Source organism: Lissotriton vulgaris, chromosome 11 (assembly GCF_964263255.1).
Source record: "Lissotriton vulgaris chromosome 11, aLisVul1.2, whole genome shotgun sequence".
Taxonomy (NCBI): domain Eukaryota; kingdom Metazoa; phylum Chordata; class Amphibia; order Caudata; family Salamandridae; genus Lissotriton; species Lissotriton vulgaris.
Genome location: NC_141699.1, coordinates 742,626,334 through 742,649,530, shown reverse-complemented (window position 1 = coordinate 742,649,530; position 23,197 = coordinate 742,626,334). Strand labels below are relative to the sequence as shown.

Here is a 23,197-nt window from a genome sequence, read left to right as displayed (position 1 = left end):
GGCTACCAGTCCCTACAATTTTGCCAAGTTTGGTGGAAATCCATTCAGCCGTTCGGGCTAAAAGTGAAATCGACCGCCCTATGGAAATTAACATGGGGAAAACGCGTTTTGGGACCCCCCTTTTATCTCGGCCCCCGCTTGACGAATCCCCCCCAAACTTTCAGGGAAGGACCGGACCGCCATGAGACCATTTTCCTGAAAATTTCAGGCAGATTCGTCAACCGGCGCCAAAGTTATTCAAAATAGAATGTTGAGATTTAACATTGAAAATTATCCTAACTATAACTACCTACTGGCGACCGCCAGTAGGTAATATATATATATATATATATATATATATATATACCTGAAGAAAAAAAAACAAATGTGAAAAAGTGATGTTATGGTTAGGTGCTTTTTAAGAAATCCCTAAAGACGTGGCTCTTCATCGAGGCCTACCCATAGACATGCTCTCGGACCTAGGATTATGTTTTTCTGATTATGTTTTGGTTAGGCGCCTTGACGCCCGATGGGCTATGTTGCGCGATATAAGTTTATCTCATCATCATCATCTCATCAGGTGAAAATGTCAGTTAAAATGTAACATTTTAAACTCAAAGAAGCACTGAAATTCACCACTTATAGTTTACAGAAAAAACTAGAACTTGTTCCCCTACAACGCAGAGTGTTGTCATCAATGATGTTATTTGAGATGTCATTAGTGACATCACCAATGATGCCACTGCATGTCATGAGTGATCCAATCTGTGAGGTCAAAGCAGAACATTCCAGTTTGCTCAGTAACTGTAACTGGTGAATTTTTAAAACAAAAAAGTTTAAAATTGTATGTTTTAGATTACATTTTTATCTAACTATAACATCACTTTAACCTTTGGATTTTTCAGTAATTTTGAGAGGTTTTTTTTAAATGCGAAATAAGATATTATACCATTCTTACTTATTCAATCACTTTAGCCTTTGTTTTTTGTTAATGAATTTCCAGATGTTCTTTAATGTAAAGTAAGTAAGATCTTATCATACCCAACCCCCAGAGCGTGGCCAAAGCCCCCCTGCGCATAGCTGTTGGTTGCGCACTGCGTGGAGTTGGGCGCACAGTCTGGCCTTACCCAGGACCTGCAAACCACCCAGACCCGAAACTCCCCAAACTAAAGGGAAGTCAATACCCCATGGATACTCACCCCACAAGGGCTAGTGTGTCACTGTATTCCAAACTTGACCCCTCATGTCTCTTTTCAGACAGAATGTAAACAAGCATTGGCACCTTCGGCGGTCAGCTGAAACTTTGAAAAACTTCTATGAAATTGTATTGGGGTACTCTGGCCCACTTTGGCTAGTAAGAATTTCTAGGACAGTTATCTTGTCACCAAAGCAGTCTCAAGTCCAGTTCCAGGCAGTATTGGCGATACACTGTAGACTTCAATGGAATTGCCCTGATGCAAGCGATACAGGATGCTGAAGATGCTGTAGGAGGCTGTGTGGTCAAGGGGGGGTTCCTGGGGCTACTCCTCGATCAACATTCTAAATTGGGTGACATTCACCCTAGGGGTCGATGTACCACAAAATCCTGTTGAGTCCAGCAAAAGTCTAGTTGCCACTAGACTAGTGGGATCGAGTAACAACGAAACCAGAGCGCTTTGGTGAAGACTGGCGTCCTTCTTGGGTGACCATACCGCACTCCGACAATGTGTCCAGCAGATTTGATGCAACTTCTAAGCATTGGTACTTGGTTGTCCAGGCTGCATGTTGGCAGTCAGTGGTGGTAAAGCAATTGTGGCTGCTGACTTGCCAAGCCTTTTGCTTTTGTGGCTCTAGAGCTGAAATAGGAAGTCAGCAAACTTTATCTTGGAGTTCACCTGTTCTCAGAAAAAACTCTTCCACAAGTGCACCACAGCTACAGTCCTCTCTTTGCTAGCCTAAGAATCAGTAGGTGCAGTCCAGCGGTTGATGCTGCCTCCCTTGCTAGGTCCAGGGAAAGTAAGGCAGTCATTCTTCAGTTCTCGCTCTGGTCCATATGTGATCTTAGGAATGAGGTTCAGGGGTGCCATATTTATACTGAGAAAGTGCCCTCGTGGAATGTGGCGGTTGCTAGAATACTAGGTCCCTTCCTGCCTGTTGTGACTTCCTGTAATGTGTGGCAGCTAGTTATCCGACTATGCTCACTCCCAGGCTGGCAGACCCCTCTCTTGGCATGTGGAGCTTGGCAGCCCGCCATAGATGTGTAGCTGCCTGAGGGCTACAAGTCCATTGAAAAAATTATTTGGGAATCATTTTCCCCTCTCTTTTCCCAGCACCAACCATCTACCTGAACAAAAGAGCAGCCCCTCTTGTGTGTGTCCACCATTTGCCCTTCCAAGATGGCTTCCCCTTTGAAGCTCGATTTTATATTATAAAAGGAGGCCTGGGCTTTGTCATTAGTTTAAATGACAACGTCTAATTAGCAGTTGAAAACTGCTCTTCCCATCTGCAGTGGCAAGCTTGGATATATGTTTTAATTTGTCACACCAAGGGTGACACAATAAGTGCAATAAGTGCTGCCGCATAGGAGGTACTCCTGGCACCATATACTAGGGACTTACTAGTAGGTTAACTTATGCTAACTAGATATAGGCCAATCCAACACATACTTTTAAGGGTCAGAACGCTGGCACAGACTGAGGTCTGGTTAGCAGGCCGAAATGCACTCTCAGAGTCGAAAAACCAGCAGCATCAGTCCAACACTTTTGAGTGATCATGCAAAAAAGGAATTTCCTTATAGTTGATTTGTTAGCCATGTCAATAATTTTGACCTGGATAGACTGACATACAACAAATCCAATTGCCCACTTAATTGAAGATGAAGTAGGACATCACATTTTCCTAAAATGGGTTCTCTGTCTATCATCTCACCGTATACACCTGAAAACTGGTAACAGTCAGCTTTGCCAAATTTAAAAAACATTTCACCATAGGAACCAGCAGATGTCAGGACCAGAGTGATATGGGAAAGTTAAGTGCTATTCTGTTATTTCTGGTAAAGTACCCGGCGGAATGGCTGGATATGAATGTTGAAAAGAGTTGGTAAAACAGAATGACAAAATCAGGGAAAATTACTCTTTCAGTCTTTCCTTGTGGCCCTTTCAGGAGTTACAATTCTTTGACAGTTACTGCTGATTTCCTAAAGTTGCACCCACAAATTGTTTTGGTCAATTTTGTCCAAATGGACAACACGCTACACCACTGCTCTGTACGGCAATCCACTCTACGCCACTCTAATCTATTCTGCACCACTGCACTCTATGCCACTCTACTCTCTTGTAATGGATGATAATCATGGGCTTAGGAGGACGTGTTCTAATTTAAGCAAATATTTCATAGTGTCCTTGGTGAGACCACCACAAAGATTTCCCAACATCATGACTCAAACAACACTGGAGCTAACGCCACAAAATCATAATTACTATTGTATGTTGATTGATGGAGATCTAAAAACAGCCCACTGATCATCTTTCTATTTTCTGAATATAGTTAACAATGGGAAATCCTCTTACTCCATGTGATACTTGTCATCATAGAAGAGATGGTCATGCAAGGAAAATCAACGATTTTTCATAGATTATCTACTATTATGTCAGGGAGGAAGCCCCTGGAAGTGTTTTGTACTGCTTTTATCCATGAACCAGTGAAGCACTTTATAAAAATGATGAATACAAAAATGCTTAGCTTTCTTCTAATTGCAAAGATAATTGTACCAAAAGTGTGAATACTTTTGAGAATACTCACATAACCGCCTTCACACAGGGATGTAGGGCAGCCTGTTGTCTCACGTGCATAATAGGGTACGGGAAACGACTTCCAGAGACAGATTTGCAGCAGTGAGTTTCCACTTTGCTGGGCCGGAAATCTAGGGGAGGAAACAGACAGCTTTGAATCCTTCTCCGAATTGAATCACAGTGTCCCTTATGTATTCAGCGAAAAGTGAGCTCACAGACATTTGAACTTGGGAATATGAGCAAAACACACATTTCAACATACAGTAATTTAATATTCATATCGGAATGGGGAGTATTTCTCTTCTATTGTTAATAATATCATTAGGTCGTGGCTACAGACAGTCTTAGACCTATTGTTTCCAATATTTTACTTGCACTTAGAGTTGACTTGGGGTCAACCACTTGGTCATGATCGGATGGCTTTGTGTTCTATCAGACTTGTCTGCCGGACTGGGAACCAAAACCGGCCCTGGCAAAGTGCTCGTCTGCCCCCCCACCTACGTCACCCCCCTCCTCGGCTTGGGGGTGCTGCCGAACTCTTTGCCAGGGCTGGTTTTCGACCGATTTTGTTGCAGGGCTGATTTTGCAGCTATGCTGCAGAAAAAAAACCCTGTGACAAAAACGGCCCCCAGTGGCCCAAAACTGGCCCCCACCCGTGTGGCGCAAAGGGTATTGCCCGGTACCCGCTACTGCCAGTCTGGCCCTGCCCATATCCTTTTGTTCTTCGGATCAAGAAACATGGCCGTCCCCCATGATAGATAGGTAAATTAACAAGCACTGGCAAAGTGCCTATGCAGGAGCTATTGGCTATGCCAATTTGTTTTAGCAATGTTGTACACCAGCGTGGCTGAGAGTGGTATAGAGTAGAGTGGATTGTCGTAGAGTGGCGTGGAGTGAAGCGGAGTGACATGGAGTGGTATAGAGTGGAGTGGTATAGAGTGTTGTGGAGTGTCGTAGAGGGAGTAGAGTGTCATAAAGTGGAAGGGCAAACTACCTTAATAACGAATCCCTAACAACGAGTGGGCTTAACGACTTCCAAACAACGACCTGTACCTGCACCACGACCTCCTTAACAACTAATGTACTTGAACCACGATCTCCTTAACAACTACTATATCTGAACCACGACCTCCAAAACAAGAGGTAACTGTCAATAATTAAATTAAAAAGTTATAAATATAATTTTTTTACAAATTGTTTTATACATGGCCTTATTTAATTATGCTGTTGTTATAATAGACGTTATATAAATTTAAAATGTTAAGCCAGGAGATGGCACTGTACGTTTTGAATTTGAACTGTGCTCAATGCGACTGTTTCTCTCTGGTTTTCACAGTTGAAATGGTCACAAAAGGATGGTTGGACATTAATTATGTTTTATACGAGTCAATTTAAAAAAAAATGAAAATATGTTCTGGAATCTGTTTTTATATAATTTTATTTTCTGTTAGAAAAAAGATGATGGAATATTTTTTACGTTTTTTGCTGTACATTACTGTCTCTTTGTAAGTTTGTCTGTATTGAAAAAAATATGATTATTCGATTGTCAAATTAAAGTTTTAATAATAAAAATAGTTTAAATAAAAAATGATGTTTAATTTAAATACATTTTTTTCTGTTTCAAATCTTGCTTTGACTTGAAGTAGTAGTGGGAGATTCGGGAAACATGTCAATTAATACATTTGCGTGGTTTAGTAAGTCGTTGTTTAAAAAGTAGTGGTTTGACTTTGGTCGTGGTTTAGCCTTTGTGGTTTAGGAATCCTTTGTTGAAGTGGTAGTTGTTTAATCATACAGCCGAAGGGCATAGAGGGGAGTAGAGTGTCATAGAGTTGAGTGGAGTTGAGTAGAGTGTCATAGAGTGTTCTAGAGTATCGTAGAGTGGAATGGTGTACAGCAGAGTAGTGGAATGGAGTAGAGTGGCATAGAAAAGAGTTGCATACAGCATCATAGAGTGGAGCAGAGTGTGGAGTAGAATGTTGTGTAGTTGAGTAGAGGGTTTTAAAGTGGAGTGGCATAGAATGGAGTGGTGTACAGTGGAGGGCGTGGAGTAGTGCATGGTAGAGTGGAGTGGTGAAGTGTAAAGTGGAGTGGTCTAGAGTAGAGTTGCATAGAGTGCAGTGGTGCAGAATAGATTAGAGTGGTGTAGAGTGGATTGGCATACAGTGCAGTGGTGTAGCATGTAGTGGAGAAGAGTGCATTGCTGTAGAGTGCAGTAAAGTGGTTTAGGGTGCCGTGAAGTAGCGTAGAGCACAGTATCATAGGATGCAATGGTGCAGATCAGATTAGAGTGGCTTATGTGGATTGGCCTAGAGTGCAGTGGTGTAGAGTGTAGTGCCCTGGAGCAGAATGATGTGGCATACACTGCATTAGCACAGAGTGCAGTAGAGTAGCATAGACTAGAGCGGTACAGAGGAGAGTCCAGTGGTGCAAAGTGCATTGATATAGAGAGCAGTGGTTACAGTTCAGATAGTGCAGTGATGAATAGTACAGCATCATAGAGTGAAGTGGTGTTGAGTAGAGTGGTATACAGTGCATTTATGTAGAGTGCAGTGGTGTACCATAGATTGCAGTTTCATAGAGTGCAGTGGCGTGGAGTAGAGTTGAGGCGTGTAGAGTGGAGTGGCGCAGAATGGAGTAGAAACGCATGGAGTGCGGTGGTGTACATTGCGGTGGCATCGAGTAGATTCTTTCAGAGCAGAGTGAAGTTGTGTAGAATGGAATGATGCAGGGTAGGGAGGAGTGGTGCAGGGTAGAGAGCAATGGAGTAGACTGGCATAGAGTACAGTGGCATAGAGTAAAGTGGTGTAGAGTTCAGTGGCATAGAGTAGATTACAGTAGCATGGATTGGACTGGCATACAGTGCTTTGGAGTAGAGTGGAGTGGTACAGAGTGCATTGGCGTAGAGTGTAGAGTACAGTGGAATAGACTGCAGTGTTGCAGAGTGGCACAGAGTACACTGGAGTGGCCTAGACTGGAGAGATTTACAGTACAGTGATGAAGAGTGTAGTTGTACAGAGCAGAGTGGCACAGACTGCTTTGGAATAGAGTAGAGTGGTACAGAGTAGAGAGACGTAGAGTGGAGTGGTGCAGAGTAGAATGCATTCACGCAGAGTGAAGTGGCATAGAGTGGAGTGTTGCAGAGCATAGTGCAGTGAGGTGGAGTGGTGCAGAGTGGAGTGGAGCGGTATAAAGTGGAGTATGAATGTTGTGGTAGTGCACAGCCATGACAGTCAACACATTTTCAATTGAAATTACCATTGCATTTGCACAGACTTACAGTTTTACTGATAAAACTATACAGCACACCAACGATAGTGTGTGGAAATGTCATCACCTAGTGTATTAATTTGTTTTGATCCCATTAAGATATTTGATTCCTCCGCACTTCAGAATTACCCAAACATTTGCTCTATTTGTGCTTCCCTAAATTGGATATTTTCTGAAATATCTGCACAGTTCATTTACAGACATTTAAAATTTGTTGTGTGCTAGAATTTTTTTTACATTGTACAAACTTCCTCCTGCACACCTTTGGAACCCAGCATGATTGTCATATAAATCCTCTCACTTTGAAGTCAGAGAAAGAAATGTAAACACCAATCTTTCGCGGAAGATAGTGCTGACATTTGACCTCTGTCTCTGAATGCATAGTAAATGTGACAAGATAAGATCAAGATTTAAAGTCTGGTTTAAAGAAAGGAGTGCTGGAAGCAGATACAAGGGGCCCTTGTAAACAGGCTATGCTCCACGGAAGGTACAAGCTGACAGCTTAAAACAAACAGAGCCAGCAAACAGAAAGCAAACAAATTTGAGTTACGAACTACAAAGCCAATGGCAGCAATGGACAGAATGCGTTCCCAGAGAAACTTTCCAGATTACCTAGTACAGCATCTGCAAGTGGTACAAAACATGGCGATCTGCCTACTATACCAGCTACCCAAACACGCTTCAGTATATCTCCTCACCAGAAGCTGCTTCCAGCGCTCAAGCGCATTATGTTTAAAATTCTGACTCTGACCCACCAAGCCCTCCACCACAAGGGTCCCTCGTATTTGAATAAGAGAATTACAGAATACAGAATAGGAAGAAAGCTGTGCTCTAGTAATGCTGCCTTGTTAACAATCCCCCATCTTAAAAAGCAATCAAGAGTGGGTTCCTCCTTCACGGTAATGGCAGTAGGCAAGTGGAACCAGATGCCGGGCCATCTGAGATCAATCACTGAGGAAGTGATCTTCAAAAAAGCACTGAAAATGTACCTCTTCAATGTCTAGGGCTTCAGGATGCCTGTCGGTTCTGCAACACCTGCACCTGTTTCTGATGTCGAGCCCCCTGACACTCCTTGAGTAGCCAAGTGCTTTTTTTAAACCATTCATTCATTCATTCAATGCCCCCAAGATGACTTTAGCAAACCAGACAGCTGCGCGGTCTGGCAGGTTTTGACCTAAAAATGGCCGCCTGCATTATGACACATGCACACACATGCATCACAATGCACACATGTGCAAGCATCACAGCGTACGTGTGTATCCCATTGCATTCATGCTTTTTGACGGCCATTTTGGAATATGTTTTCTTTAAAAGAAAATCCATTTCAAGATATGTGTACCATCCGATTGGTCAGGCAAATGCTTGTTTTAAAATATGCCGCAGTGCTTGGTATGGGCGAGTGGAATGTGATGCCCCTTTTCTAAACAACACTCAATGCATCTTTTTTCTCAGTTGCATTTTGGGCATTTTTGCTCCGCTAATTAATTGATCAGAAACCAATAGGATAGATGGTAGACAGGCAGGATTTTTTCTCAGCTCTCTCTACGCACATGTCGACCAATCAGATTGGAAAGTATGTCTAAAGGCCCCTGGGGAAGGAGGACTTTGGGTCCTCCCAAGTATGGTTGACCAGATTTTTGAAAATTCAAGGCAGCGGATGAAAGGGCCTCCTATTCCATACACAGCGTTTGCTAAAATTCACCTATCTCTTTTACTTTTTTTTTCTTCTTACCATGTTGCCGGTGAATCAGAATCCATGTGGACACTCTAGAAGTGTGCACATTGTCCTCAACTCTACAAAATATGGCTGAAGACTTGACTGAAACATTATCCTTTTGTGCCACCGTTTTAACCATACCCATTAAAATGACTGAAAATCTTATAAACTAGTTCCAACAATGATGATATTTACTTATCTGTCAGTCTACCTCTTTTTCCCCTCGCTTTATTTTACTAAAATAATATGTGTGAACTAATGGGTGTGACCTAGTGAATCCGTGGGTCATCATACCATTAAAGACACATAGAGAGGCAACTCCTTGTACAAAGGGAATGAGTGATTAACTAAAACAGAGCATTCAATATTAGACAAATTGTATTTTACAGGTCTGGGCCAGTAGTTTCCCGTCCCGTCCCCCAACGCCCATTGGCCGCCCCGGTCTCGCCTCCCAGCTGCTCCTCCCTCCCACTTGGCCTTTTATGGGGGACGGCACGCGGCAGTGAGTGTGACCCTTGTCCCTGCTCGCCGGTCAGGTCGCTCCCCACGCCGCACAGCTCCTCCTGTGCGCCTGTGACTCCTTCCCCACTGCTGCCGCTGCCGGGAATTCGCCCCTGGTGTACTCCTGTGATTGTGGTCTGGTGGCTGTTTTGTTCTTATTTCTGTACTCTTATTTTATTTTATTTTGTATTGTAGTCGGTTCTGGACCCTTAAGTGCCCCTTGCCCTCTGTACCCCCCCGCTCCCCGCTTCCCGCTGCTGCACCCCTGCGGCCCCGCCCCCTTTGCCTTCTGTGTCCCGTCCCGTCCCCCAACGCCCATTGGCCGCCCGCTCCCGCCTCCCAGCTGCTCCTCCCTCCCACTTCGCCTTTTATGGAGGACGCCGCGCGGAAGCGCTGGGGAAGTGTGCAGCGGACGCGCCAAAGGCAAGCCCGTCTGCGCCCGTCCGCACCTGGACCGCCCCCAGTACCAGAACCCCTGGACCCCGTGCCGCCCGCAATGCCAGAATCCGAAACAACACCAACGCCCTCCTCGCTCCCAACACCGGCCGGGACCGCCGCTGCTTCCAAGCTGCCCCGAAAAGCACCCACGGACCCTTCTTCTAGCCACACCTGCAGCTTCCCCTGTGACAGAACCACCAAGCCTACAAGGACCGGACCCAACCACTTCCGCTGCATACTCCTCAACACCCGCTCCGCATACAAACACGCCGTCGAGCTTTGGGACCTACTCGACACAACGGCCCCAGACGTAGCATTCCTGACAGAGACCTGGTGGAACGAATCCTCGGCACTGGACATCGCCATAGCCATCCCAGACGGCTACAAGATCACCCGCAGGGATTGCGCTAACAGAATCGGAGGAGGAATAGCCATCGTCCACAAGTCCACGCTCCAGGTCCACACCCTCGCAGACGACTTTCTCAACTCCGCCGAACACCTTTACTTCCAGATCCACACTGACCCCAACACCACTCGTCTACAGACCTCCCGGACCGCGGGCCCTGTTCAGCGACTCCATCGCCAACCTCGCCAGCACCCACGCACTCGCCTCCACGGACTACATCCTCCTTGGGGACCTGAACTACCACCTCGAAAACAACAACAACATCAACTCCGCCACCCTGATCGACAACCTCGCCAACCTCGCCAACATCGGCCTCCCACAACTCGTCACCGAACCCACCCACACCGCCGGCCACACGCTCGACCCCATCTTCTCCACAAGCACCCATGTCACCTTCTTCAACCACACCACCGAACTCCACTGGACCAACCACCACTGCATCCACTTCATATTCAAGAAAGCAACCACGCATCACCACACTCAACAGCTACCTCGCCGCAGCTGGGGCAAAATCACTGAGAACCAACTGACCTCTGCCCTCGCCCTGGACCCACCAATCGACCCCACCGACCCAGACACCGCTGCCCTAAACCTCAGACAGTGAATCGAAGACTGCGCCAACACCTTCGCCCCGCTAAAGAAGCCCTCTGTCAACCACTCCAACAAGAAAGCCGCATGGTTCACCGAAGAACTCCAGACCTCTAAACACACATGCCGGATGCTAGAGAAAAAATGGCTCCAAGACCGCACGTCAGACAACTACGCTGCCCACAAGGACGCCATTCGCAGACACCACCAACTCATCAGAACAACCAAGAGATCCTCCTTCAAAGCCCGCCTGGACAACAATGCACATGATTGCAAAGAGCTCTTCAGCATCGTCAAAGAACTCTCCAACCCCAGCGCCAACACCAACAACATCCCGCCCTCGCAAGGACTGTGCGACCCACTGGCCACCTTCTTCCACCGCAAGATCATCGACATCCACAACAGTTGCAACGCACCACCAGCCCCGACCACGACAGACCCCACCTCGAACACCACTTGCACCAACCAGCTGACCTCCTGGGCCCAAAAGATGAGACACAAAAGATCATGAACTCCATCCACTCGGGATCGCCAGCAGACCCCTGCCCACACCACGTGCTCAACAAAGCAGACGCCACCATCGCATCTCAACTACGAAAGGTCATCAACATCTCCTTCGACTCAGCTACATTCCCGGAAAGCTGGATGCACGCCGAAATCAACGCCCTCCTCAAGAAGCCCAAGGCGGACCCCAAGGACCTCAAGAACTTCCACCCCATATCCCTGCTCCCCTTCCCGGCGAAGGTCATTGAGAAAATCGCCAACATACAGCTGACCCATCGGGAGGAGCCACGACACCAACCAAGATGGCCGCATAGTCCCCCGGCTCCGCTGACCTCCGTCCTACGCTCTAATATCCTGCCATCTATCCTGATTTCCTGCCCCGGATCCGTGTGTGTGACCCGATTTGCACTCCAATGGGGTGCTCCCGGAGTTTCTCTGACATCGTGAAGCGAAGTAATGTCGAGGATCGATTTGAGGCCTAACCCAGCCGAGAAGCCGGGGTCTCGAGTGCTGGCCTTGCCGGGTCCGAGTTGAACAACAACGCACTGCTGAAAGCGGTCGGGTCCGGTCTTTGGAACATTCGGAATTTTGGGATTGCTTTGCTACCATCTGCTGCCTGGTGCTCTATAGGAGGTGAGGCGACTAGGACGCACGGTGCTGGGTTGCGGCGGTCCCGGTCCGGGGGTCCGGCATTTGTACCGCCGGTGCCCCTTGGGTTGGAATCTGGCTACGCGCTACTGCACGCTAACAGTCTGTCCCTCATGGCTAATACCTGCTCCGCCTAATCTTGCCCCGGAGAAGGCGCCTCTCCGTGAGGACCACCATGCCCGAGGAAAAATGGAGGCTGACGGAGCAGGCTCAAAGTGGCCCGTCATTGCGGACGGTACTAGAGGCCCTTGTGGCACTTCAGGAGACGGTTAAAGCTCAGACCTGCAGCCTGTTGTTGGCGGCGGATGGAATCAAAGGATTGAGACCGGATCCTGACTTGACGCCTGAGACCCGGCGGCCAGCTCGCCTTTCGATTGACGCCCCGGTGGCGTACTTAGTCCCGGCGCTGGAAGCTGTATTTGCCCCCGTCACAGTGGAACTACCCGAAAGTACTGTGCTAGGTGATTCAAATAATCCGTTGGGATCCCCGGTTTTGCAACTGTCGGAACACTTGTATGCTGTCCCCACTTTGGTTCCTTTTAATTGGGACTGTGAACTGTTTTGGACTGTGTCGACCCCCATCCCCAGTCGGTCTATCAAGATGGCGATGGGATAAAGACTGGCTTCGGAGACGGGGAGGGGCATCGTTGGTACCAGCCGACTACCTTGGGACTTGCCGTTCTTTTTTCATCTGTGGAACCCTGTTCTGCCAATTTCTGTGTACTATTCGACATTTTGAGGACAGGGCTTTTTTTCCCTTACGGACTCAGCAAATTTCATCGACGGGGCCAAGGCTGAGATTGTTTTCTGGGTGGTTCACTGTGGTATTATGGTTAACGGGATTGTTTTATTGAATAACGGAGTCCGGGGCGGGGTTGGTTAGGTCGGGGGCGAGAGACCGGGAGTGCGTTGAATAAAGCCCTCCTCCATTTCCCTTCTTCGGGTGGGGTTTAATTTCTTTTCCCTTTTTCTCTGTTTCTTCTATATTTCGGGTTTCGGTTTTTGGGCGACAGGCACGCTGCTAGGGGGGTAGGCCATAGTCATCTGCAGGGGTGCAGGGTGGGGGTATACAACGTTTAGCATGCATTTTTTACCACGCACTACCATTACAAAGCAGGCATTACCACGCATACCATTACAACGCATTGCGCTGGGGGGCGCTCTAGGATAGGGAATAAGTTTAATTTTATATCCAACACCTTCCCTAGTGTCCACGGGGACTGGAGTTGGAATATAAAATTATACTTACCACTATCCAGCACCTCGAAGCGCTATGCGTTGTAACGGTATTCGTTGTAAATACCGCGTTGTAAAGGTATGCGTGGTAATAGTATGCGTGCTAACGTCATACATCCGGGGTGGGGGATGGGAGTTTTGTTTTTCTTTGTTTCTATGGCCTTTTTCTCTTCTTATCTTTCCTAGGCCTTTTCTTTTCTCCTTTTCCGGGTCAGTGTTGTGGGTTCCTTGTTAGGTCCATCTCTGTTTTCACATCTGTGCCTCAACTCTCGCGATGTTTCGGGGCCAAGGGGCGGGCATAATTGTTGGCGCGAATCGTAATAGTATGCTTGTTTATCCTGGGTGTCGTTTGCTTAAACGCCACTGACCTACATGAAAATGGATTAACTGTGGACACATTGCTATTTCGCTCGCCCCCACTTCATAGCTTGAGAAATTGTATGGCACCTGATCCTTCTATCTTATATTAAAAAATTAAACCTTTTGTATCCTGTTTCCAATTCGGTAGGTCCTCCAACCAGTACGTATTGTGGAAGTAGCGACTATGCTCCCAGGAGGCTGGGTCTGAAGTTTTCATCGTAATACTGTGTTGCAATTGCCTAGCGGCCAGCCCTGGGGGTTGTAGGCCCGTGTTTGTATCTGGTTGAGAATGTTAAATAAAGGTTTTCAAAAAAAAAAAAACATACAGCTGACCCGCCACCTCGAGGACAACAACATGCTAGACCCGTCGCAATCTGGTTTCAGATGGAACCACAGCACCGAGACAGCCCTCATTGCCGCCACAGACGACATCCGACGCCAGCTAGACAATGACGAAACCTCAGCCCTCATCCTCCTGGACCTGTCAGCCGCCTTCGACACGGTTTGCCACCACACATTAAGAACACGCCTCAAGAAGCTGGTATTCGGGAGAAAGCCCTGTACTGGACCACTTACTTCCTCTTTGACAGAACCCAGAGTGTCCACCTCCCACCCTACCGATCCAAAGCTACCAACCTCATCTGCGGCGTACCCGAGGGCTCATCCCTCCGCCCAACACGGTTCAACATCTACATGGCCCCCCTCGCACAAGTGGCCCGTCAACACGACCTGAACATCATCTCCTACGCCGACGACACCCAGCTCATCCTCTCCCTTACCAAGGACCCGCATACCGCCAAAACCAACCTCCACGAGGGTATGAAGGCAGTCGCCGAGTGGATGATGAGCAGCCGCCTGAAGCTGAACTCGGACAAGACCGAAGTCCTCATCCTCGGCCCTACCCCATCTGCCTGGGACGAATCCTGGTGGCCGACAACACTAGGAACAGCACCAATGCCAGCGGACCACGCACGCAACTTGGGATTCATCCTCAACTCCTCACTCTCCATGTCCAAGCAGGTCAGCGCCGTCTCCTCATCCTGCTACAACACCCTCCGCATGCTTCGCAGGATCTACAAGTGGATCCCGATCAAAACCAGAAGAATGGTGACACAAGCCCTCGTCAGCAGCCGCCTGGACTACGGCAACGCACTCTATGCAGGAATCCCGACCAAACACCTACAGCGACTACAACGCCTCCAGAACGCCTCGGCCCACCTGATCCTCAACCTCCCCCGATGCAGCCACATCACCCCTCACCTCAGAGACCTTCACTGGCTCCCCATCAACAAGAGGATCACCTTCAAGCTCCTCACCCACGCTCACAAAGCACTCCACAACTCCGGACCAGCCTACCTGAACAACAGACTCAACTACTACACCCCCGCCCGCCAGCTCCGCCCCGCCAGCCTCGCCCTCGCCGCATTTCACGAATCCAGCATACCACCTCCGGAGGCAGATCCTTCTCCTTCCTCGCTGCCAAGACCCGGAACACCTTCCCTACCCACCTGCGGCAGACCCAGGACCTGCTCACCTTCAGGAAGCATCTCAAGACCTGGCTCTTCGAGCAGTAGCAGCAGCCACCCCCCCCTTCAGTGCCTTGAGACCCTCATGGGTGAGTAGTGCGCTTTACAAGTTCAGTGATTGATTGATTGATTGATTGATTGATTGATTGGGTAGAGTGATATTGGAAAGGCTTGAAGATTGGGCTGAGGCAAACAGCATGCTTGCAGATTTTATGGCATGTCACGGAGGCCAACATTATGCAAATCTCATTTATTGCCACAGCTCAGCACTAACAATGAAGAGACTATAGAACTTCAAAACATTCTAGATATAGTATATATATATATATATTTCTTTGTTCCTCTCTTCATTCGTGCTTATGCAGTGCGTATGTTTACTTGATTGTTGCCTGCTTATTGCATAACTGGGTCCATTTGACCCTATCATGCGATTGTGTCTATCTTTTATAGACTGAAAATGCCTCTTTTCCTAAATCGTTTAAATGTGTCTTTCCCTAATTTACTAAATGTATCTTCTTTCAACCTTTAAGCGTTTAGCGCTTTCCCACAGGTATTATCAACCCTTTAAGACTGCTGCCTCTCTCTTTCTGGCTGCGCTCTACCCCGGCTTTGCATTAAAATATTTTAAATATTATCCTGCTTACTAGCGTCATGTTTTAAATAACTTCCTACTTACTCACGTCTTTAAATGACGCAATCGCATTTCCGTTGCTGGGTAACGCCCTGAGCGCGTCTGGCATACGCTTTGAAATACGCCGCATTCCCCCTTTGAGCGTCGTAGGATATATGCACTTGCGGGCTTAAAGCGATACCTTAGCAGTCCGGTGGAGCGTTTCAGCTCAAGCTTTGCAGACGTCATGAATCCTTACTTCCCCTCGCCAGTGCGCTTTCAATCGCATACTGCAAAGGGAACATGCATTTAAGGAAAGTACCTTGAGAATGACCACGCACGCAATAGACATGCGTGGTTGTCTTGGTTACAGCAGTCACCTTTGGCAGTTGCTGCTGTCTAACCCAATCAGCAATTGACGAAGAGCACTCTTATCACGGACACGCCCCTCCCTCACAGTTTCTAAATAAAATTAACCAATAATAATACTATTTCTCTACCATTTTGAAAAGAAAAAGGTAGGTAGGGTTCGACACATTTGCCTTTATATAATTACATCCCCCTTTTTCATTATGTCTTCCAACCCTGATACCACCCTAGAAGGGAAAATAGAGTTAATGGTTTCCAAGGCCATGGATAAAGCCATGTAATGACACCATTAACAAAAAATGTCAAATGCTCACAAGGGCATGGCCCTCTACTAGTGGTGCGCATACCTTTGGCGCAAAAGAAGGGGCAGTTAAGGCCCCAATAAAAAGAGCCACAGCAGAGCACCCTAGCTTAGCTTCCAAAAAGACACAAATGTCAACAAAAATGGCTCGATCTCGCTTCTCACAGGGAGAACAGAACGATGCCCCGGCCATCACAGAGGGGCAACAGACAGACCCACAACCCCTTATACATATTGATAGCCATGAACAAGACGAGGATTTTCAATATGGGATAGTATAGGTTTGGGAAAGGTTGAACAATGTGTCAACCTGGACCTCCTCATATGGAAATACACAAGGGCCAAGACCATCAATTTACACTTGTGTTTCCCAACTTGGCAAGTGCCTTTGAATTGGTAAACTACACATTTCTGTGGCAGATGTTGTCACTTGCTGGAGAGGATGCGGGTGCCCTGCAGGAGGACTGCATCTCCCAGACACCTTTGCTGTGGACTCGTGCACTTAAGCAAGGTATGCCCTGCAGGCTTTGTAGCTGTCGCAGAGACTTGCCACTTGCTGGAGAGGAAGTAGGTGCCCTGCGTTTCTCAGACACCTTTGTTGTGGACTCACGCACTTAAAAGTGCCATGCCTTACAGGTGTTGCATGCTACTTGCTCGAGAGGATGCGGATGCCCTGCGGGAAGACTGCTTCTCCCAGACACCTTTGCTGGAGACGCACCCTGGCCAAGGGTGGGCCTGTCCACGCCCGGAGGAGGCTGGACCCCCCTCTAACACCTGGACCACGGAACTCTGAGGTACTGTGATAAGATTTACTTGTTTCTATTTATACCCCAAAACAATGGTTAAACAAAAGAGCTGTAGTGAACACCTGGGGTGGAGTAGCAGGAACTCTTGATGCTTTTTTAATGAGGGTGGAGTCCGTTCTTACCCACAAAATTGAACTAATGGAGCGGCGCCTCTCACTGGAATATCGGACCTCGCCAAAGTACACCTCTCTGGGGGGACAAACAACAGACAAGGCCCCCACACAGCCCCTCCAAACCCTCCAAACTCAAACCATGGCCCATTTGTCCCCAGTTTAGCACATTTCCTCCCCTCCCGTGACTACAACTAGTCCCAAAATAGTTACCAGGGGTCATACTGCGAAAGCACATATGGTCAATAATACTAAGCCGCCAGTGAAAAAAATGAAGGGGTGGTGGACCACAGACACAAAAGACGCTGAAAATTCTGAAACCTGCCCGAACCGGCAAATCAAGGGGAACCGGAGAAAGCAAATTTGGCTTGAGCACTATTTTGAGTACCACCATTCCTAATACATCGTCTCTTTGGGCGAATGTTGGCAACATCTGGAAAACACTAGAGATGACTGGTCACCTCACTTCTGAACCCCCTCCTACTTAAATTAACTCAAATCAAAGAGAGACTATCACACATTGAGGGTTTAGGGACTAATAACTTACCCCCTTTACAGCATCTACGTCCTGGAACAATCTCCGGTCCAGCACTACCTCCAATGATGAGGACTCGCTCAGTTGAAACTATAGATGATGGATATCAGATACCTCACTTAAATAGCAATCTGGACAATCCTGATTCTATCCCTCTTTCTCACTCTCAATTGCGTCCCTCACAACCAACTGAGTTTTCTGTAATCCCACTGGCTCGTTTAATTTCAAATCCACATGCTAGTAGTGTCTTAAATAGCATTGCTAATGGATCACAGGTAACACTTTCGGGGGGTGGGGGGATAAGTGATCTCCTCAGGCAGGAACGATCTAAGATGGGGAACTCTGCTACTATTTATCAGCCCCTTCATCTTCCACTGGCCTCATCCCCCCTTGTACTGGTTCTGGGAAATGTTCCAATTTTGAAGGGGGAACAATTTAAAACAACATACCAACAAATGGCTAAATCCCTCCACTTCTTTAACATGTCATCTAACCTATACTGGTGAAGGGGGTATCCACTCTCCAATCAAATTATTATGGCTAAAAGGGTACGGTGGCTGGGCTTATCAACTAAATTGATGGAAGGTGATTATGTGATTATAAACTTCAATAATACATTTGTAGCTAGATCTCTCTTAACTCGGTTACACCTGAGGGTACACAGATTAAAGCACTACCCTTGGAATACTTTTACAGACCCCCTCCCTTGCTGGCCAGAGAGTCTAGAACCTATCCAAGGGGAGGTGTTACAAGGCCCACCTTAGTAGGAAACACTGGTGTCTTGGGGCTGACCCTTGAAAACAGATTTACCACCCATTCTGATCTGGCAGCTTGCAAATTACTACGCCCTGTTGAAATGGAGGGTTCAGCTACACCGGGCATCCAGGCACCCAACACTCAAGTATCTCCCAAATCCATTGAACCCCAGAATTGGGTAGATACTTTAATGCAAAATAGCATCTGGAACGTGGTGGGTATCGCACAGAAACCAGGTAACGAACATTGGCTAAAACTCTGGCAAGATCGGGACATCTCCTGTTTTCAGGAGACATGGGTAATGGGACCCATCTTTGTAAATGGCTACCTTTCTTTTCAGACAATTGTAACACCGGCACCATCAGGGAGGGCTAAGGGGGGCCTCTTAACGCTAATCCCCAACACACAGGCAATAAAAATAAAGAACTCTAAAGCCAGGAGTGACTATTTCCATCTCCTTACTCTTGCAGTGGTTAATGTAGGCACCTGGCTTTTAATAAATTACTGAACTTAACTTTGATAACTTTATTTCGACCTCGACGGGCCATAAAAGTGCAGGTTAAGATACATACAACAGTTCATTAAAATTCATTGTTAAATAGCACAAAAATTATCACAAAAAACGTATTCATATATACACACACCTATTTACAGAAGTAAAACTATCAGAGCTAAAAATAGTATTAAATCATTCAATACTTATCGAAAGAATACATTTGGTACCTGGTGTCCTTAGGTTATGAATTAATTCATTACAAATAGTCTACGTTTTGCCCACATACCATTTAAAAAGCGGGAAACAGAAAAAACAATGGGGGGATGGGTGTCATATTTTAAAACTCTAAAAGCATTTTCACAATTTCGGTAGCTCAAGCTCCTACAAATGGGTTTCACCCAGCGATTTCGTACCGATCGATATTCTGGGCAGAAAAAGAAAACATGAATTTCGTTTTCCAAAGGATGCCTACATGCAGGGCACTCAGTATTTTTATCACATCCCATTTGCTGGTAAATGACCTAAGTGGCAGACTACCCATTCTAAATTGCATATACAGCTTCCTTGAAGATGCTGGGTAAATCTGATCAAGAAATTCCTCCTTCTTGTACTCTACTTTTATATGGAGGAACTGAGATGTCAATTTACCAACTGATGAACTAGCATGAATGGTAATTAAGTTATGATGCCTATACTGGTATACCAAGTCAGCCCTAGAAAGGGCCAGACAAGATACCTCCGGCGATCCCCATAATTCGGGAAGGCCAATCCTGTCACAAAGGTCTTTGATGTGGGTTAACCATGACATTTTCTTTGATTTGATTGCATCCCACACTTCCTTAAACTCATTTCGATAACAGGCCAGCTCCAGGACGGACCAGAGTCTTCTCCAGTAGGTAAGAGGCCCTAAGGCCACCTCCTCCTCCACGGGGAGTAGCCCTGGATCGAACCTTAGGGGCACAAGCGAAGTACTAGCTGGCAAACCTAGCAGATTCCTCATAAATAGATGTTCAACCCTAATTAGACCTGTAGGCATGCAGTGTCCCCATAGTTCCGCCCCGTATATAGAAGCGGCTCTTGCTTGTACCTTATACATTTCTACAACAGGGGCAGTGGGCTTAAAGACCAGTACTCTATGCATTTTAGATAGACCGCCCACAGTTTACGTCAGTTTTAGAGCAGACTTGTCCACCTGGGCATCCCATCCCAGGTGTTCCTCGAGAACGATACCTAGATATTCGAAGGTCTTTACTCTCTCAAGAGTTGTACCGTTCAAAACTGGATTGGGGCGCATCTGCCTAGGAGGATTAAAAATCATATATTTTATTTTATCTAAGTTAATCTCCAAGCCACTTAGGGTACAGAAGTTTGCAGAGCCGTCCAATATATGTTGGATACCCGTAGATGTTTGGGACAATAATAAAGCGTCGTCCGTGAACATTAGGGCGGGGACCCTGCCTGTTGCTAGTCTCGGGGCATCGGTGCCTGAAAGATGCTTTATAAGCCCATTAATATAAAGACAAAAAAGGGTGGGAACCAGCACACATCCCTGGCGCATCCCCCTTTGTACAGGGAATGGTGCTGATAGTTCTCCATATTTCCCACATCTGACCTGGGCAAAGTTTCCTGTGTGGAGCCTTCTCAACACTCCCAGGAGAAAGGATGGTATACCAAGGTCTTGGAGAACTCTCCACAGCTTGTCCCTGGGGACCAGATCAAACGCGGCCCTCAAGTCCACAAAAATGAGGTAGAGGCTGCCACCCTCCACACTCACTGATTTCCAATTAAGGACCTGTAGTCGGAATATCTGGTCAATGGTTGACGTGCCTGTTCTTAAGCCAGCCTGTAGGGTACTCAGAATATCATTTTCCTCTTCCCAGGTTTGAATTCTTTCCAGGAGTATTCAACCCAAAACTTTCTGGGCTATATCTATCAGGCTGATGGGCCTATAGTTCGAGGGTTGCAGGGGGCAGCCTTTTTTGTGAATCGGAACTATTTCTGCCCCAAGCCACGTCTCTGGTGGGTCCATCCCCATTCATCACTCTCCCAGGACCGAGCAATCTGATTGGCCGCAACATCAACAGAAATATTGTGATTGCCATTTCGGTAGTCGGGGACAACGTCCCTGTGTACTGAGTTTATACATGAAAAATAATCTGCAAGGGACAGGGTAAAGGTAGCCTGACCCCTTGGCCCTTGTGTGGGTATCAAGGGAAAAAACCCACAGGACATAATGTGGAAAACCATGCGGTCCTGCAAGACTCCTGTGGGTGCCAGCGGGACCCTCCAGTGAGGTCCCGCTAGAGTACTCAGGGGTACCACGGGCCAGTGCAAGTGTCAAAAGTAAAGCTTGCACTGTCCTGTGGTACCTTGGAGTGCTGCTTATGTGGCAGTACTGGAGGAGGACCATGTACTCTTCTGCGGACAAAAATGATTAAAAAAAATGGAAAATGTACTGCAGGTTGACAAACCGTGGGGTTTGGACAGCAACCTGGGGTTGGTCGCCCGTAGGGTAATGTGCACTTAACCCTACGTCGCGCACAGGTAAAGGATGTGCGCCGCAGGAAGTTGGTCATTCGAAGCAGGATAGTCAAAAGACTTGGCTCCCTGCAGGGGTGTTAGGTGCAGGGCCAAGCCACAGGTTGAGGCCTGTGGCAAAATTCTCCTCAAGGCGTGGCCAAAGATTGTGTAAGGCTGGGGAGGTTAGCTGCAACGTGGGAGGGTTGTTTGCTGTGGCCATGCATCTTCCTCCAACCCCTTGTGGTGCACGGTTAATTATATCTCACTTTAAGTTTAAAAAAAAAGAACAAATTCGCAAGGTGATGTTACATTTAAAAAAGAAAAAAATCAGCAGTTATACTTTAGTGACCTAACAACGCTCCCACAATGCACAGTTTATGACCACACACATTACATCACTCATGACAGATTGGAATATGTTGGCACCCGGTGCAGCAGCACCTCTCCAACCGCCATAATGCTAACGCTGCTTCACGCTCTCACTCTTGTACTTTCTACTCTCATTAACCACCTGTGCAGGTGCTAAATGGGAGTGGAAAATGCGCTTTATTTGCCCATGGTTTTGATTTTCAAGTGGGAAAGTACCCAGTAATACTGGATCGGCATGTTAATCTTCCACAAAACTCTTGAAACTCGGACTTTGGTCGTTAGAATCTGGCCAGAATTGGTAAATATAGGGCACACAGTGACTTAAAGCAGATGAGAAAACATACGGGCACTCTGTAACCTACCTCAAATTAAAAAATAGCCATGGCAGAATTACAAAGGAGTATGCCATTCTTATATGAAGAATATTTTGCTTTCAACCTTAGATGTTATCACTAATACTGAGAAACGCGCCTCTTTACTTACCTCCAAATAGTATGTCGTTGTACATTGGAAAGACACTTAAATAGCTCAGTGGGTTCAAAGCCATTACAGTATAACATGGCGGCATGTAGAGTTTCTTAATTATAGAAAAGCATGTCCTAAATAATGTAGTTAATCAGAACACCTTTTACGTTATCCTAGGTTGTATGGGGCGCATTACAATGGTAAATGATAGGCTACTGATGTCCTTCTGTTGCTGATGAGTAGAGGGTGTACTTACACGAGTCTCCTTGAACACACGAACATCCGGCGACGAGGAGGAGGACGGCCAGCTTGGGCAGATTCCGCAGCATCGCTTTGCCTCTGGAGACAGACAGTACCAGAGCGGTAGATTGCAAATGGCCCTTCTGGTCGTCACAAGCTTGTGTAGGCATTTTGAAGGGTGCTTTAAGCCCCCTTAGCCCACACCTCCCTCTTCTCCGTTATTGGGACTTTTTTGTTCGAAGTATTTCCGTTGTAGAGTAGGTAGCAGCTCGGCACTCTGAGGCAAAGGCGTGAAAAGCTCGGGTTTCCTTTCTCAAGTGACTGGGAACGTGTCGCAATTGCATCTGTGGACAGATGCAAGAGAGTTTTGAGTTAGTCACGCGGTGCTCGTTTCAAAACACGAATATGTGGGTAGTCATAAGTTCCACTGAGGTGGTGGTGATCTGTGATCCTCTGGGTTAATTCTGCTGCTGGCGAGTTCTGTGCGGACATTGGTCGATGGTATCCAGTGGAATAGCCAACACAGTTGAACATTTTCTCACATCTATGTGAAAAATAACGAATGAATGAATATCTTCTTTATAAAGGGCTCTAATACCCCAAACTGGCGTCTTGACGCCGTTGCATATGTAAGTTTCGCTCAATTCGGATTAATGCTTCATTATAATAATAACATGTAA

General features: G+C 46.8%; 1 protein-coding gene across 1 annotated transcript in view; it reads right to left on the bottom strand.

The window, feature by feature from the left end:
- The window catches only part of LOC147683426 (eotaxin-like), a 103,022-nt gene extending 80,188 nt beyond the window's left edge, over positions 1-22,834 (bottom strand). Inside the window, exons 1-2 of the mRNA XM_086943859.1 lie at positions 22,534-22,834; positions 3,760-3,880 (exon numbers count right to left, since the gene is read on the bottom strand). Of these exons, the coding sequence (XP_086799985.1) occupies positions 3,760-3,880; positions 22,534-22,687 (275 nt within the window). The 5' untranslated portion in view covers positions 22,688-22,834. The remainder of the gene's footprint in view (positions 1-3,759; positions 3,881-22,533) is intronic.
- Between the last annotated feature and the right edge of the window lie 363 nt (positions 22,835-23,197).